We start from the raw sequence: 15,860 nt of genomic DNA on the forward strand, positions 1-15,860 counted from the left end.
CAGGCTTGGAGGGCCGAAGGGCCTGTTCCTGTGCTGTAATTTTCTTTGTTCTTTGTTCTCTCTACCTGCTCCATTCAATTTATTTCCCAAATGTCCTTCCCAGGCACTTCTCCTCAGGCCTATTGCCTTAACCTTGCCATCTCCCATGAATCCTATTCCCAATAATTGTTGACAAGGTTATCTCTGACCATCTTCTTGTAATTCATTTCTTTCTGCATGGAAACAAAGCTCTTGCCCTGAATTTTCAAACTTGCAAATTCTTAATCCACTGGTGACAAGAATTTTGCAGTTGTCAGATTTGTCAGCCACTTCATCGCTTGCCTCGTGTTATTCTTGTCTCTAGCCAAGTCTAGTCATTCTCCTATCACATGACTTCAATGTAATTTCCCTCCTGTCCATGATACCTGAAGTTCAGCCTGTCTGGTGAGCAACTGATTTAGCCACTAAGCACGAGATTGTCTTTCACAATGCTAAATCTGCAGTTTATGCAAAACTGACAATACTCCGTCCTAAACCCAATCCCACTGTGCCATTCATTCCTGTTCTTGCTGAACTATTTTGGTTCTGTGTCTCAAAGCCTTAAGTGTATGTTTTTAATGCTTGTTTTCAAATCATTTTGCTATGCTGCTCTATCTCCAGCCAGATCAGGGCCATTAGAGGGTTCAGAAAAAAATTACTACGGTGATGCTGGAAATAAGCAGTCTTATTAGTCATAAGGAGAAATTAAAGAAACTTTGCTTATTTCAGTAGATTGGAGAAGGAAGGTTGATTCCCTGATAGGGATGATCAAAATTCAGCTGTTTTGTCCTCAAATGCTGCCATGCCTGAGTTTCTCCAGTGATTCCTGTTTTAGTTTGTTACACGTCTCCATCTGCATTCATTAAAATATATAGTCACCTGTGAGCTTGTCAGGTGAAAAATGTGTGGACTGTGATAAAATAAAATCATGCTTGTGACTAGTTAGTATTAGTTATCCCATGCTCTTAAAACTGTATGAACTACACCTCATACACTCTTTACAATTATCTGCAATTCTTCAAAATCAACAATTAGTAAGTAGAATAAGTTGCAGTTCAAACAATTTAAATGTTTTTAGACTTTTTTGATTCCTTTGTCTATCTCAAAAAATAAACCAGATTGTTACAAATTATTTATGTATTATTTCAATTTATTTACAGTTGCTTAGCTATTTAAAAATTGCTCAATATGTTGTATTCGCAGGTTGTTGATTTGATTCTTGAATTTTGCACGTTTTTCGGCTTACTTCTATCTTTCTTTTCCGTTTTCAGTACTCAACAAATGAGGCAAACACCCAGCAGTTTGTGGGTTCTAAAAACTATATTTTTAAGTGTGTTACCTGTACATAGTTCAATGATTTGCTATTAGTGGTGCTAGGAATCTATTTACCACTTATTTGTCCTGTCTGAATATAATTGTGTGAATTGTGTAAAAACTGTTAGATTCCACTTTCATTTCCTGAACTTCTGTAATAGCATAGAACAGAGGGAGAGAATCCAGTCCATATACCTCATAGACACCAAATAATCTGATCTGATCTGCACAGCTCATTAAAACTTGAATTTCTTGTTAACCTTGCATATCCCCCCATCTGATCTGTGTTCTTTTTTATGGCAATCATTTTCAGAGAGTTGCAGCGTTCATCTGAATTTGTAAAGTCACATTTGTGAAATTCATTTTAAGCAGAAATTACCACACAAAGGTTTTGGATGAGAAAAGAATCACTTGCCACCTCAAGGTTGTGTCTTTTTCAAATCAATCTTTATTTACACTATGAAATACAATAACTGCAGCACAGTTCAAGGCAGAAGAGTCCTTTGGATTAAGAATTTTAGCTTCACCTCATGAGTATTACTATTCTGCATTCAGGGCAGAATCATGAATATCCTTTCACTTAACATACGAAACATGATTTGTATTCATTGTAAAGCATCTGGCAGTAACTTCAGATGTACACTTGAATCAGTTTAGTAGTGTGAGTGATATTAATCACAGGTTGTATCTTAGCAGATGTAAATGTTCTTTGTCATTATAACAGTGTAGTTTCTGTCTTCACAGCAATGATGTATATAAGAAAAGTTTGAGAACCTAGATGGGAGAATTCCCATGAGTTGACATTTCTACCCTGAAGAAAAGTCATATTGGACTCCAAATACCAACTTTGTTTCTGTTTCCACAGATGCTGCCGCACTTCAGTTTCTCCAGGACTTTGTCTTTTTTTTGCGCCAAGTTTTCAGCAGGTGCAAAATTTTGCTGTTGTTTAATCTTCTATGCCACTGTCAATCCATTGTTAATTTGTATGCAATGACTGGTGAAATGCAAGTGCCACTTCAGGTATAATGAATTTTGATTGCTCCTGTTTGTTCAGAGCCCACTGGGAACAAATGTATTGTTTCTTAATCTTTTGTTTCTTTGCTTGGACTGTCCACGCAATGTAAGGTTGTGAACTTCCAAGAGAACTGTCTTAAGCTTTGTCTTAGTGACACCTTAGAAAATGTTCTCAACTTGCATCATATGATCAGTGGCTGCTATATTTTAGTCTAACAAAGTCCGTTTAGTTTAAAGGAGTTAAAGCTGTTCAAAGAATCTCCCAAAACAATTTGATTTTTCTGTCCATGTCTTGTGGGCCTGACACTATACTTGAATTTCTAATTTACACAAAAGATTTGACTAAACAAACTGGTCAGTCTTTTGTTAATGAGGTTGCAGAGCTAGTCCAGTACAATTAAACAGTGGCACTGGGACAAAAGAACACTTGAAAATCATGAAAAGCAAATTTAGGTATACTAGGAAAGTTTTCTGGGAGAGATCTGTGAGTAGACTTTAAGTATATGGAGGAAAATTATTTGGCACAGTTGGATGTTGTAATGAGATAGTAAGAACTGCCGATGCTGGAGTCAGAGATAACAGTGTGGAGTTGGAGGAACACAGCAGGCCAGGCAGCATTAGAGGAGCAGGAAAGCTGACATTCCAGGTCAGGACCCTTCCTCAGAAAATGGATTTTCTGGGTGGATAGACAAAAAGAGGTGTTCCATTGTTATTTATCTTGTGATTTAGAATATTGCTATTTGGAATGGTAGCGGTGTTTCTTAAAGCATATTTAAATGTGAATTCCCAAAGCAACCTTTATCATAGCCCGCCAAAGGAGGCTTTTAATTGCAACATTAAGCAAATAGGTTTCTAAAGTTGACTATCATGATGAGTAAATTTTAATATTCTAAATGAGAGAATGGTTGCCTTCATTGCTACCACATTTAGATAACCCATCTTGAATTGAGAATACGGCAGCTAAAATTAGATTTCCTGAAGTTATGGCATTGTTTACCTTTTGGGGAAAGCAACTTTGCAGCCTCATTCCTCGTGATATAAAATGGATTGGGTATGTTGAATGTATAAAGTAGATTGTAAATGAATCGCTAATGAATAAGAATTCACTTCCCACCATGAGAAATTGTGGTATTTGAATTTACTGAGATTGGAATCGAAATACTGGCGTAATGATGACTATGTAACCACTGCTGAGTGCCATAAAACTGATGATCACCTTATTGGGATTGTAGTATAGGCCCCCCACAGTGGTCAGCAGGAAATTGAGAAGCAAATTTGTAAGGGGATTTCAGATATGTCAGAATAAGAGTTGTAATAGTAGGGGATTTTAATTTTCCAAACATAGACCAGTCTGCCATTCTGTTAAGAGCTTGAATGGAGAGAAATTTAGGTGTGTACAAGAAAATTTTCTTATTCAGTTTGTGGATGTACCTACTAGCGAAGGAGCAAAATTTTTCCTTTTTGGAAATAAGGCAGGCCATGTGACTAAGGGGTCAGCGATCATAGTTCTATTAGTTTTAAAATAGTTACGGAAAAGGATAGACAGTCTAAAAGCCAGAGTTCCACATTGGAGTGCGGCCAATTTTGATGGTATTAGGCAAGAATTTTCAAAAACTGATTGCAAGAGTCGGTTCACAGGTACAAAGATGGTTGGAAAGTGGGAGGCCTTCAGAAATGAGGTCATGAGAGTCCAGACACAGCATATTGCAGTTCGGGTGAAGGGCAAGGGTGGTAGGTGTAGGGAATGCTGGATGACTAGAGCATATGTCAGATATGGACAGCTGAGATTGAGTGAATCCCTCAGAATAAAAGCAGTAAGAGTATACTCATAATGAGGATGGCAAAAAGGGGACACGAGAGCTTTGGCAAGTAGGGTTAAGGTGAATTCAAAGAGAATTTAGAAATACGTTTTAAGGGCAAAATACGAACTGATGAGAAAATAGGGCCCCTGAACGATCAGCAAGGCTCTCTGTGTGGAACTGTAAGAGATGGGTGGGATACTAAACGAGTATTTTGCATCAGTCTTTACTGCAGAGAAGGATATAGAAGCTGGAGAATGTGGAGAAATAAATAGTGATATCTTAAGATGTCCGTACTACAAGGAGAAGGTGCTGGACCCTTTTAAAAAGTGCATAAAGGTGGAAAAATCCCCGGGACATGATCACTACAACATCTTGGGAAGCTAGGCCCCTTGCTGAGATATTTGTGTCATCGATAGCCACGGGTGAGGTGCTGGAAGACTGGAGGGTGGCTTATGTGGTCCCATTATTTAAGAAAGATGGTGAGGAAAAGCCAGAGATCTATAGACCCTGTGAGCTTTACGTCATTGGTGGCTAAGTTGTTGGAGGGCATTCTGAGGGACAGCATTTACGTGCATTTGGAAAGGCAGGTCAGCATGGCTTTGTGCGTGGGAAATCGTTTCTCGTCGACTTGAGTTTTTTTGAGGAAGTAACAAAAGTTTGAAGGCAGAGCAGTGGACGTTGTCTATAGGGACTTCAAAGCATTCCACAAGATTCCATATGGTAGACTGGTTAGTAAGGTTAGATCACATAGAATCCAGGGAGATCTAGCCATTTGGATACAAAGTCGGCTGGAAAGGAGGAGACTGAGGGTTGTTTTTAGGACTGGAGGCCCATGACTAGCGGTGTGACCCGAGAATTAGTGCTGGGTCCAATGCTTTTTTGTCATTTATGTGTAATTTGGATGGGAATGTAAGAGGAATGGTTATAAGTTTGCAAATGACACCAAAATAGGTTGTGTTGTGACAGTAAAGAAGGTTACCTCAGTACAATGAGATCGTGATCAGATAGGCTAAGGAGTGGCCGATGGAGTTTAATTTGGATAAATATGAGGTGTTGCATGTTGGTAAGGCAAATCAGGGCAGGACTTAGCCACTTGATGGGGTTCTGGGGAGGATTGCCAGAGACCTTAGGGTGCAGGTTCATAGTTCCTCGAAGATGGAGTTGCACATAGACGGGGTAGTGACAAAGCTGTTTGGCGCACTTGCGTTTATTGGTCATTGCTCTGCGTATAGGAGTGTGGCTGTCATTTTGCCGCTGTACAGGACGTTGGTTAGGCAACTTTTGGAAGACTGTGTGCAATTCTGGTCTCCTACAGGAAAGATGTTGTTAAACTTGAAAGGGTGCAAAAAAGATTTACAAAGATGTTGCCAGGGTTGGAGGGTTTGAGTTACAGGGAGAGGCTGCTTTCCCAGTGCCTCTGAGGCTGACGGCTGTCCTTATAGAGGTTAACAAAATAATGAGGGGCATGGATAATGTGAATAGCCAAGATCTTTTTCCCAGGATGTGGGAATCCAAAACTAGAGGTTATAGGTTTAAGGTGAGAGGAGGTGGAGTGAAATTTAAAAAGGGGCTAAGGGACAAGTTTATGAATGCAGAGGTTGGTGCCTGTATGGAAAGAGCTGCCAGAGGAAGTGGATACAATTGCAACATTTAAAAAGCATTTGGATGCCTATATGAATAGGAAGGGTTTAGAGGGATATGAGTCAAATGCTGGCAAAAGGGACTAGATTAACTTGGGCTATCTGTTTCAGCATGGATGAGTTGTGGACCGAAGGGTCTGTTTCCATGCTGTACAACTTTGATTCTCAATGAAACTGTGTCCTTTAGGGATTGAAATCTGCCAATCTTACCTGAGCAAGCCACTCATTTCCAGGGCAGTATTAGATTGGTACTAAACAGTGACCTAATCAGAAACACTAACATCTCATGGGTGAATTTAAAAATTTGAAAACTGTCAAAGGAATAGTCTAGTTGGGCAAATTATCCTTTCCATCACCATATACTGTACTATGTATGCAAAGGTGGCTGGGTATTATGGTCAGAGTGAATTTTATTACACTCTTGTTTTATATATGTTGTATATAGATGTCATGTAATCATAAAATGACCCAGTGGTAGTGTACCTTCCTCTGCACTGGGAGGCCCAGGTTTGAGTTCCTCCTGCTCCAGAAGTATGTAATAACATCTCTGAACAGGTTGATTAGAAAAATAAGTTAATAAATTGCTTGGCACATTGTTTCAATATTTTTTCTAAATATTTTCATGCCTGTTCATAGGTTAAATGTTAACAATGGTTAACTCATTTTAGATGATTTAATTGTTCCTCTGTTCATGATTGTAGTTAGTGTTTTGCTAGTGCAGTTGGATAGATATTGTCCTACTGTGTGTCATAACCATTGTCAGCCGAATGTTTTGAAGGTGAGCATGTGGTCACAGTACATTTAGGAGCACCAACTGTGTGGTTTAAGATCAGATATATGTATTAGATGAAAAGATTATTCACTTAAAGAAACAACTTCATTCAACACAGGATAACTATTGAATAAACAGGAATTTCTTCAAATATTTTGAAGACCTTTGTCCATTATTTTTATCACAGATTTTAGTCCCCGGCAGCCTTTTCTGTCACTGTGTCCCCTCTAACTAACTGTCTGAAACTGAACTAGACTTGGTGTTGTTACCTGACTATGTCTCCTGACATGGAGAAAATGCTGTGCCAGTATAAAAAAAGGCGATGCCCATGTAAGCACAATAAATATGAAGGAATAGGATAGAATAATATTACAGGCAGCGGTATGGTGTGTGTATTTTGCACATCTGTACTGCATGTATTTTGGTGGTGTCAGCACACTTTCTGTTTAGACCCTATGGTAAGCTTTAAACCACATCCATCCCTTCACCAACCCTGACTGCGACTGTGTTCGTAACCTGATCTGACTGCAACAAATTCACAGCTATTTTGCAGTTTCCCTAATCTCTGCTTTGCCTTTATTCCATTGCTTTCCAGGCTGGCCTTCCATCTTTATCTTTAAGATAAACTTCAACTAATCCAAAAATCTCTGTTAACCTATGCCAAGTTTGGTTCATCCATCACCCTGTGCACTGTAATTTAGTTTTCAATCTTTTTCATCCTTGTTTTCGGATTGCATGACCTTGGTCTTCTCACCCTACAAGTCTTTGAGATATCTGACCACCTCCAATTCTGTCATCTTGTGGATTCTGAGTTTTAAATGTTCCACAATTAAGGTCAAGGCTTTCAGTGGTAAGTTCTGCAATTCCTTCATTTTCTGTTTCTTGACCTGTCTGAAGATGTTGCCTAAAGCCCATCTCTGACAACCGTTAAGGAATCTGTCCTGAGTTTTTGTGCCTCGGAACTAAATTTTCGTTAAAACTTTCATGATGTGCCGTGGAACAGTTTGCTATATTAAAGGTACTGTACAAATGCTGGTGCTGATAATTAAAAACTTTCAGTATTCCAGAAAGGTTGCATTGAGGTGGTCTTGTGGTGCAGTGGGTAACATTCCTACCTCTGTGCCAGAAGCTCAAAATCCATTCCAGGGCTTCATAGCTGCAGAAGGTGCATTCTTAACAAGGCCAAATAGATCGATAGGCATTTTGAAAACATTAACACGTTGATTATGGCAGGCAGTAAGAACAGTCTCCTGGTTAGCCATGTTTTATGTAGTTTAGCACCCATCAAGAACTATAACCACCAGTTTCGGGTTAGTGATTTGTTTAGGAAACTGGGAGCTATGAAATGGATGCAAGCTTTTTGTCTCATGCACCTCCAGGTGCAGGAAGCCTTCTAAGTCTTTAATTGTGACCAACACAATGCCCTGTACCGTGAAAGGCCTGGCTTCATACTGTCAATTTAGTTTACCATCGTTGAGAAAATGTTTACTCAGTTCAAGGGCTTTCCAAAGACTTGTATGGAAATTGTTGGATCTAGCCTTCATTTTTTGACTCTGCTTGGTTTTGTAAAAATAAATGCGTGTTTGAGGTGATTGTCTTAGCACTACCACCTCCATTTTAAATATGATGCCAAAAGTATGACATGTTTGAACTTTTAAATTAGTTCCACAATTTAAAACTGGTTCCACAAGCTCCAGAATTTAGTTCATGGAGAAATGCTATCCGCTTCAGCTGATACCAGTCTGTTCTGATCTATATCATTTTATAAGTGTCACCTTAAAGGTTATTGTGAAAAATAAAAGCTGTGCAGTGGATAGCATATTGACAAGGATAAAAAATTGGCTAGCTAACAGGAATCAGTCAATCCATAAGTCTTTTTGAGGTTGGCAAGATGTAATGAGTGGTATGCCATAGGGATTGGTACTGGGATCTCAACTGCTTTATATGAGTGACTTGGATGAAGGGATGGAAGTATGATTGCCAAATTTGGTGATGACGTAAAGATGGGAAGAAAATTAAGTTGTAAAGATATATAAAGAGGCTACAAAAAGATTGATTGATTGTGAGCGAGCAAACACTTGGCAAATGGTGTATAATGCAGGAAAATGTGCAATTGTCTTTTGGCAGGAGGAATAAAAGAAGCAGGATATGATCTGAACAAAGAGAGATTGCTGAGCTCTGAGGTGTAGAGGGATCTGAGTGTCTTTGTGGATAAATTGCAAAAGGTGATCACAAGGGGAATTGACTACCAATGTTGGCAGGTAATGCCTGCATCTGGAGCACGATGAACAGTATTGGTCAATGTATTTAAGGAATGTAAATGAATTTCAGAGTTCAGAGAAGGCATACTAAATTATTTGGAATGAGGGGCTGTCTTGTGAAGAAAGGATGGACAACCTTGTATCAATTGGAGCTCAGATCTACAGAAGCAACTTGATTGAAACATAAGATCTCAAGAGTGTCTTGGGGGAGAAATTAGTACTGTGAGAAGGTCACTGTTCACAAATCAAGGGTCATCCATTTGAAACAGATGAGGCAATTATTTTGAGGGTTGTCTTTCTTTAAAACTCTCTTCCTGAAAAGATAGTGGAAGCAATGTCCTGTTTTTAGGCAGAAGTAGATACGTTTTCATCCCTTTGCTCAAAAAAGACCTATCAGCAGTAGGTGGGCGTGCAGATTTCATGTTAGCGAGACCAGTTTTGATTCTATTGAATGGCAGAGCAGGCCCAAAGGGATGAAATGGCCTAATGTTTGTGTGATGAAACTCAGTGAAAGTCTTTTTCTCTGCTCGTGCCTATTCCGTGGACCCCCCCGCCCCCCCCCCAACCCCTTTTAAATAGGTAAATACTGAAAACACCATTGTTTTGCTTTGATCTAATTTGTTCTGCCAATATTAAAATTAATAATCTACAATTTGAATTTTTCTTCCAGTAGTACTAATTACAATATTTATAGTCAAGCACTTCATCAAATACATACTTACTGAGTTTATTGTTAGTACTACATTATTTCAACTGCATTTTGATGTTGAACTGGCAGTGTAAATTTGAGGTCAAGGACTAATTAATTCCAGAGGGATGTGGAGGGAAATTTTCTGTAAAAGGCAGTCTTGCACTGATTCAGTTTACAACCAATCCAGCGTCATACCATCTAGTTTGTAAAGTTCTTGACTGGAGTTATTGGCCTCTCTTTAAAACTTGATAAACTATGAACGCAGTGAACGGATTACACTCGAAAATAAACTAAGCTCCTCGTTGTTGACGATCAAGCAAAATTAGTATGAAATTTTGACTATTTATTAAGGTATTTGATCTTGTGCAGTCAAAATTAAACAGTCGCATAAGTAATTCCTAGAAACATCTTTTGTTAATGATAGCTGGCCCATAATCCCTGTAATCATTACTCGTGACCCACATGTCCTTAAAGGCTGTCAAGCTGGTTAAAATTGAGGCACCCATCCAAACAGAATTATTCCTGTTTGGTGGTGCAATGACTTTAATTTGTAATCCACTGGGAACTTGGAATTTAATCTCCTTCAGCAATCTTTCTTCCAGACCCAGGAAAAGAGTAGAACCACCAGATAGTAAAATGTTGCTAACGAGATCTTTTCTCAAGCTTCTGTCACATTTTGAAATACTATCATAGATCAACTTATGAATTCCAGGTTCTTCCAAACCTACAATGGAAGTTGTGAAGAGTAGTTCTGGTGCTTTGAAGAGTTCCTTTTGGAGTGTGATCAGATTTCCATCAGGGAGTGTATATTCCTGTTGAATGCCATCTGTTTGACTTTTGCTCTCCAGCTGGGGATCTAGAGCAATATAGCACAATGTTTCTTTGATGTTCTCAAAGGTCTCCTTAGGAATTGTATTTGAGATGTTATGACCATTTTCCAATAGAAGTCTCCTCACACTTTCAGTGATGTCATTTCCAGCAAGTTTAAGTCTTTTGACAGCATCGGGCAGGTAGTAGCCTTCATAAACGGGTACAGCATCCGTTAATCCAAAGCCACTATCAAGGACTATTCCCCTCGTTCGTCCTGATGCATAGAGTGCCAGAGTTGCAGGAATAGCCACGTACATAGCTGGCACATTAAAACATTCAAACATAATTTCTGTCATCCTTTCTCTGTCAATGAAGGAAGTCAATGGAGCAGCAGTTATCAAAACTGGCCTCTCTTTTGGTTTTATGTGAAGTTCAGATGTGTAAACATGTTTCCAAAGCTTTTCCAAAAGTTCCCAGGAGGTTACTGTACCACGCTCAATAGGGTGTTTTAAGCACCCACTACCTCTTTTAGCTAGAGCCTTTTTTCCAAAATACATTTCTGTATGGGATGCTTCACGTGTGTTTCCCTTGACTTTGAAGGTACCTACAATGGATGGTATGACTGATGTTGGAATGCTGTCACCAACTAACCCGGATTTGCAGAGCCCAGAACCATTATCTATGATTACATCAGGAATGTCCATCATTTGATATGCAGCGAATCTTGTCAATTTGAACAGCAAGTCTTACTTGCCTCTTCTGGACAAGCAGGTACCCTGTAATTGCAACTAGAGCTGAAGACCTATAGCAGGATAGATCATTGCCACCAGGTGACTCAACAATAGGTAGCTATGTGACCACTGAAAAGAGCCACTTCATAATAACTAACCTTTAAATGACCTGTGACTCATATTAAGACAGATCAATAGTCCTTCATTTGATACAAGAAAAAATATGGTTAAGTAAACTGCCAGGTTCTGAAGAGGTGGAAGCTCGAGCGATGCAAAGGAAGCACCATGAATTGTCAGGCTACTTGTGATCTCCAGTCAGGTGGAAAATTAGCTGGAAGCAAGGTAGTTTAATGAATCAGATCTCTGTCCTTGCATTTGGGACTTTATTTCAAAGCAGCCAGTCTGATTTCAGTTCATAATGCAAGACAAAACCTGAGGTCATTTCCCTGACATACAAATTGGTTACAGTCATGGATGCAGATATTTTAGGTTATTGTGTAGATGGTGTAAACAGAGCCTGTAATTTTTCAATCAGAGATGCATGTGTGTCAATCCTTAAATCTGTTTTGAATTTAACTTTTATTTTTCAATTTCTCAATGTGGAGGTGATTACTGTTGGATTAAAGCATATGCTTGAGTTGGTAAACAAACTTTAGTGAAAAGATGATTAGAATTAGAATGTTATAGCTGAAATCCTTATAGGTTTGGCATCAATTGCCACTTCGCTGAAACTTTTCTCCAACTTGGTGCAGCTCCACATTTTTTTTGCCAAGTGCTCCGAATCTTACTCACTCAGAATTGCAGAGTGCACCCTCCCCAAGGAGAACTCCATCATATAACAGCAGTTGGGAAAAGATGAGCTGCCCTCTTCTTTTTTTTTAATGGCTCTGGCTGCTACAGATAAGTTCAATTTTTCCAGTCAGAATGTTAGTGAATGGTTCAATGAATGGCTATTCAGGTGGATGGGTGAAGTGGGTGGGTAGGATGGCAGTGAAGTCAAGTGGGGATGGTTAGAGGAATGTGAGAATTTGTGTGATCGGCCAGTTGGTAGTTGGTTCAGGTCAGGAGGAAGCATGTTCATGAGGGGCTTCAGAGTGGGAATTGGGGAAGTCCAGTGTGACTGCAATTCTGTGGTGTTCCATAGGAGTTAAGCTAATGAGTTTAGTATATTGAAATTCTAATTGAATTGAAACATCAGTGAGTGAGAAATGCCCATCAGAGATTCAAATGTCCTCTGCATTTCCCACAGGGTGCAACATGTTGGAACTTTCACAGGTTCCTGAAGCACATCTTTGGTTGTATGTCCAATCTCTGATTCTGAAAGTGGGCCAGTGCACATTTCTATAAAATCCCAGTTGCTTACATTCTTTGCAATTTATTTCCAGGTTCTTTTAAAGTAAAATATTAAAATCCCCATATAGAAACTGCAAGTGGTGCCGGAAAACTGTTGGTTTTGTTGCGAATGTACAAGTGTGAACTGTATAAGTGTCTCAGTAAATAAGGAGGAACTGACCTGGTTCTATAAGAAGTCGTAATCTTCTCTGAGGCATTACTGCTTGCTGGAACACAATTCCGCTGTAACAAGTTGACAGATGGATATATAATGTGGGAAGATGTGAAGTTACATGAAGTAATTCACTTTGGTTGTAAAAATAGAAAACAAATACTTTTAAAAAGCTCGACAAATCGGCTTGACATAAGTCAAGTTCTGAGGAAGGGTCACCAGACCCGAAACGTTAACTCTGTTCTTCCCATCACAGATGCTGCCAGACCTGCTGAGCTTCTCCAGCAACTTTGTTTTTGTTCCTGATTTAAAGCATCTGCAGTTCTTTTGGCTTGACATAAGTGTTGGTGTTCAGAGACTTGGGTGTACCCTATAATGACCATAAAAGCGCATTCAAAGGACAAATAATGGCATGTTAACCTTTGATTGCAAGGAGGTTAGAGTACAGGAAGGTTAAAAAAGCCTTGCTGCAATTGTATAGTACTTTGGTGAGTTAACCCCTGGATGTTGCTCAATTTTGGTCTCCACATTTAAGGCAGAATATAATTTCTTTGGAATCACTATGTATATCCGTGAGATTTGTCCCTGGAATGAGTGGGTTGTCTTGAGAAGCTCTGTAAATTGGGCTTATTTTCTCTGCAGTTTACAAGAATTTCAGAGATTTTTCATATGTTCACTTGTTGTTATCTGCGCATTTGTTACCCATAGAGGCCGCCCCTGACCCAATCATTTTGTTTCCTATTGACTTGTCAGGTTTGATTGTGCAGTCCTTCGTTGTAAAAGGAAGCTTGACCTTGTAACAGCATCCGTGTTTTGTTATCCAAGGGACGTCCATGCCCCTATCCCCTCCGGATACCCCTAACCAGGATTTGTTAAATACAGATTTCTGGAACGGTGTGAAATACCGCTGCATGAATACAGTAATGTCTGGCTCGAAGTTTAAAATGCAAGGACACAGTCTCCGGGTAAGGATTAGTCCCAATGTGAGGATTAATTCCTTTTATGTATTTAAAGGATTGTGAATTCTCTACCCCTGAGAGTTGAGTGCTCCATCATTCATTGCACTTAAGGCTGAGATAGACATATTTCTGGTATCTCAGGAAATAGTATATATGGGTAGTTGATTGAAAAAGTGGAGTTAGATTAACCCAGAATAAGACAAGATAATGTAGAATGGCAGAGAAGGCTTGGCTGGCCATGCTGTCTACTTCAATTCTTATCTCTTGTGTGTAACCTGGTTTCTGTGGCCACTTTCCAGATAAACTTAAATCATGCGTAACAGTGAGCTTTTTGAATCTGGAGTGTAACAGACAAGGTACTTGACAGCAGGGATCAATAACTAGTCATTGAGATCAGAAATCACAACTGATTTTCTTTCCTTTGCTTAGGCATTAAAATTATTAACGGAGGAGTCAGATCGGCATGTCCTCACTGAATTCTTAGATATATTTTCGAATCAGTCCTGTTGAGAGATGTTATTACACACCTCTGGAGTAGGTGGAACCTGAACCCAGGCTTTCTGGTAGAGAGATAGGAACTCTACGACTGCTCTACAAGAGCCCTCACACCAAATTCTTTCTTTGTGTAGTTGCGACATATGGATTTCCTAATTAACCCATTGTGCAAATATCCACTTGTCAGTATTCAAGAGTGGTGCGCATCTTAGCAATGAAAATGGTTAATAACTTGTTGAACGTTGTAGGTGATCAGAATTGTTTTGAAGGAAAGGTTTGTCCAGACCTCCTAGTCTGATACTCAAGTTAGCACATGAAATGCGTCATTTGGATGTGACTGCATAAGGAAAATTCCACTATACGCAATATCTAGAATTCCAACCCTTCAGTTCTGCTCTTTTGGACTTGTTGATTGTGGTATTCCACAGGAAGTCTAGTTTGATGTACTCTTATTAATATCGCTTGCCAAGATAAGACATGAAACTGGTGATACTTTATAAAATATAAGCTGGCTGCCTTACAAAAGTGTAGCATTTGCAAAATTCCATTATTGTATTTGAATTTCCACATCTTGGTACTGAGAAATAAATGGTCATAGTGTCTCTGCTACTCCAGCATGGAATGCACTGTCTTGCAGGGGGGTACATTTAGCAGAAGTGTGGGACATACAGTAAGTTGATAGACCTAATGATTTGGGGCACTGTCGAGTGTTTTCATCCAGAGTATCCTTCCTGTTGTATTTGGTTCGCAAGATTATTTGGAGAGAATGGGAAGATTTAGTTCATAGCACTGATCTGTTAAGTCCATTATGAAGTTACTCAACAGTGTATTGGATATAAATGGACCTGCCTGGTTCAGTTGTCAAATTAGTGAATGTGCCAAGGATCCAACAGATTTCAAACTTTTCTGTTGTATATAATTTTTGAGTCGCATCAGACCTGACATTGTACAAAAGGTAAGGACTGATGTATGCCATTCTACCTCTTGAGCCCATTTTCACCCAGCTTTCCTTCAAAATGCCATTTCATTCATTACCAATCAACATCAAACTTAAATGACTTGGAGCCATCATGCTGAAACCTCATGGGAATGTTGGCCAAAATACCTATAACCCATTAATTATTAATTTTTCCGATTCTGTAACGTACATATTACATGGCTTGTTGAGTTTCAAATAGGAAATGAATAAAATTGCTCAAAACTTATCAGGTTTTTTAAACAATCATGGAAGGGTTTAAAAAAATGTTAAGGCACATTCAAACTTTTCTTCAAAGAATTTGAAGATATCCAGAGTTGCTGAAATACTCTTGTATTGTCTGTCCAATATATTTAAGTCCAGAGACCAAGTTTGTGCTCTGGAGTCCAAGCTTTTTAGACTTTTTTGGGATTTGTTTGTACATAGTTGTCTTCCTCTTCAAATTATTTTGGACTGATTGCAGAAATATAGCTCCTTCCCCTTTTTTTTTCCCCCCCCAAGATGGGGTGGCATGGTAGTTCAGTGGTTGCACTGGTACCTCACAGTGGCAGGGTCCTGGGTTCGATTCCAGCCTCGGGTGACTGTGACTGTGTCTGTGTGGAGTTTGCATGTTCTCCCTATGTCTGTCTGGGTTTCTGCTGGGTGCTCTGGTTTCCTCCCACAGTTCAAAGATGTGCAGGTTAGGTGGATTTGCAGTGCTAAATTGTCCGGTGTACAGGGATGTGCAGGGTAGGTGGATTAGCCATGGGAAATGCAAGATTACAGGGATAGGGTGAGGATGTAGGGTCTGGGTGGGATGTTGTTCGGTGGGTCGGTGCAGACCTGATGTGCCGAATGGCCTGCCTACACTATAAGGATTCTATGATCCTAAAT

General features: G+C 39.4%; 2 protein-coding genes across 12 annotated transcripts in view; one reads left to right on the forward strand and one right to left on the reverse strand.

Moving 5' to 3' along the window:
* kiaa0232 (KIAA0232 ortholog) overlaps window positions 1–15,860 on the forward strand; it is a 114,496-nt gene that overhangs the window by 9,468 nt on the left and 89,168 nt on the right. The window contains exons 1-2 of one of the 11 annotated variants that reach the window (XM_048605553.1): window positions 2,198–2,258; window positions 10,923–11,093. The exons of 8 other annotated variants lie outside the window; for them this stretch is intronic. The gene's annotated coding sequence lies outside the window, so the exon portion shown is untranslated. Of the gene's footprint in view, window positions 1–2,197; window positions 2,259–10,922; window positions 11,094–15,860 lie in introns of those variants that run through there. 2 more of the 11 variants (XM_048605558.1, XM_048605572.1) reach the window with 2 other exon arrangements.
* On the reverse strand, window positions 9,911–11,029 carry LOC109913176 (actin-3-like). Its single transcript, XM_020512656.2, has one exon. The coding sequence runs from the start codon at window positions 11,027–11,029 to the stop codon at window positions 9,911–9,913; it is 1,119 nt and encodes a 372-aa protein (XP_020368245.1).

Source organism: Rhincodon typus, chromosome 1 (genome assembly GCF_021869965.1).
Source record: "Rhincodon typus isolate 14 chromosome 1, sRhiTyp1.1, whole genome shotgun sequence".
NCBI classification, from domain to species: Eukaryota; Metazoa; Chordata; class Chondrichthyes; order Orectolobiformes; family Rhincodontidae; genus Rhincodon; species Rhincodon typus.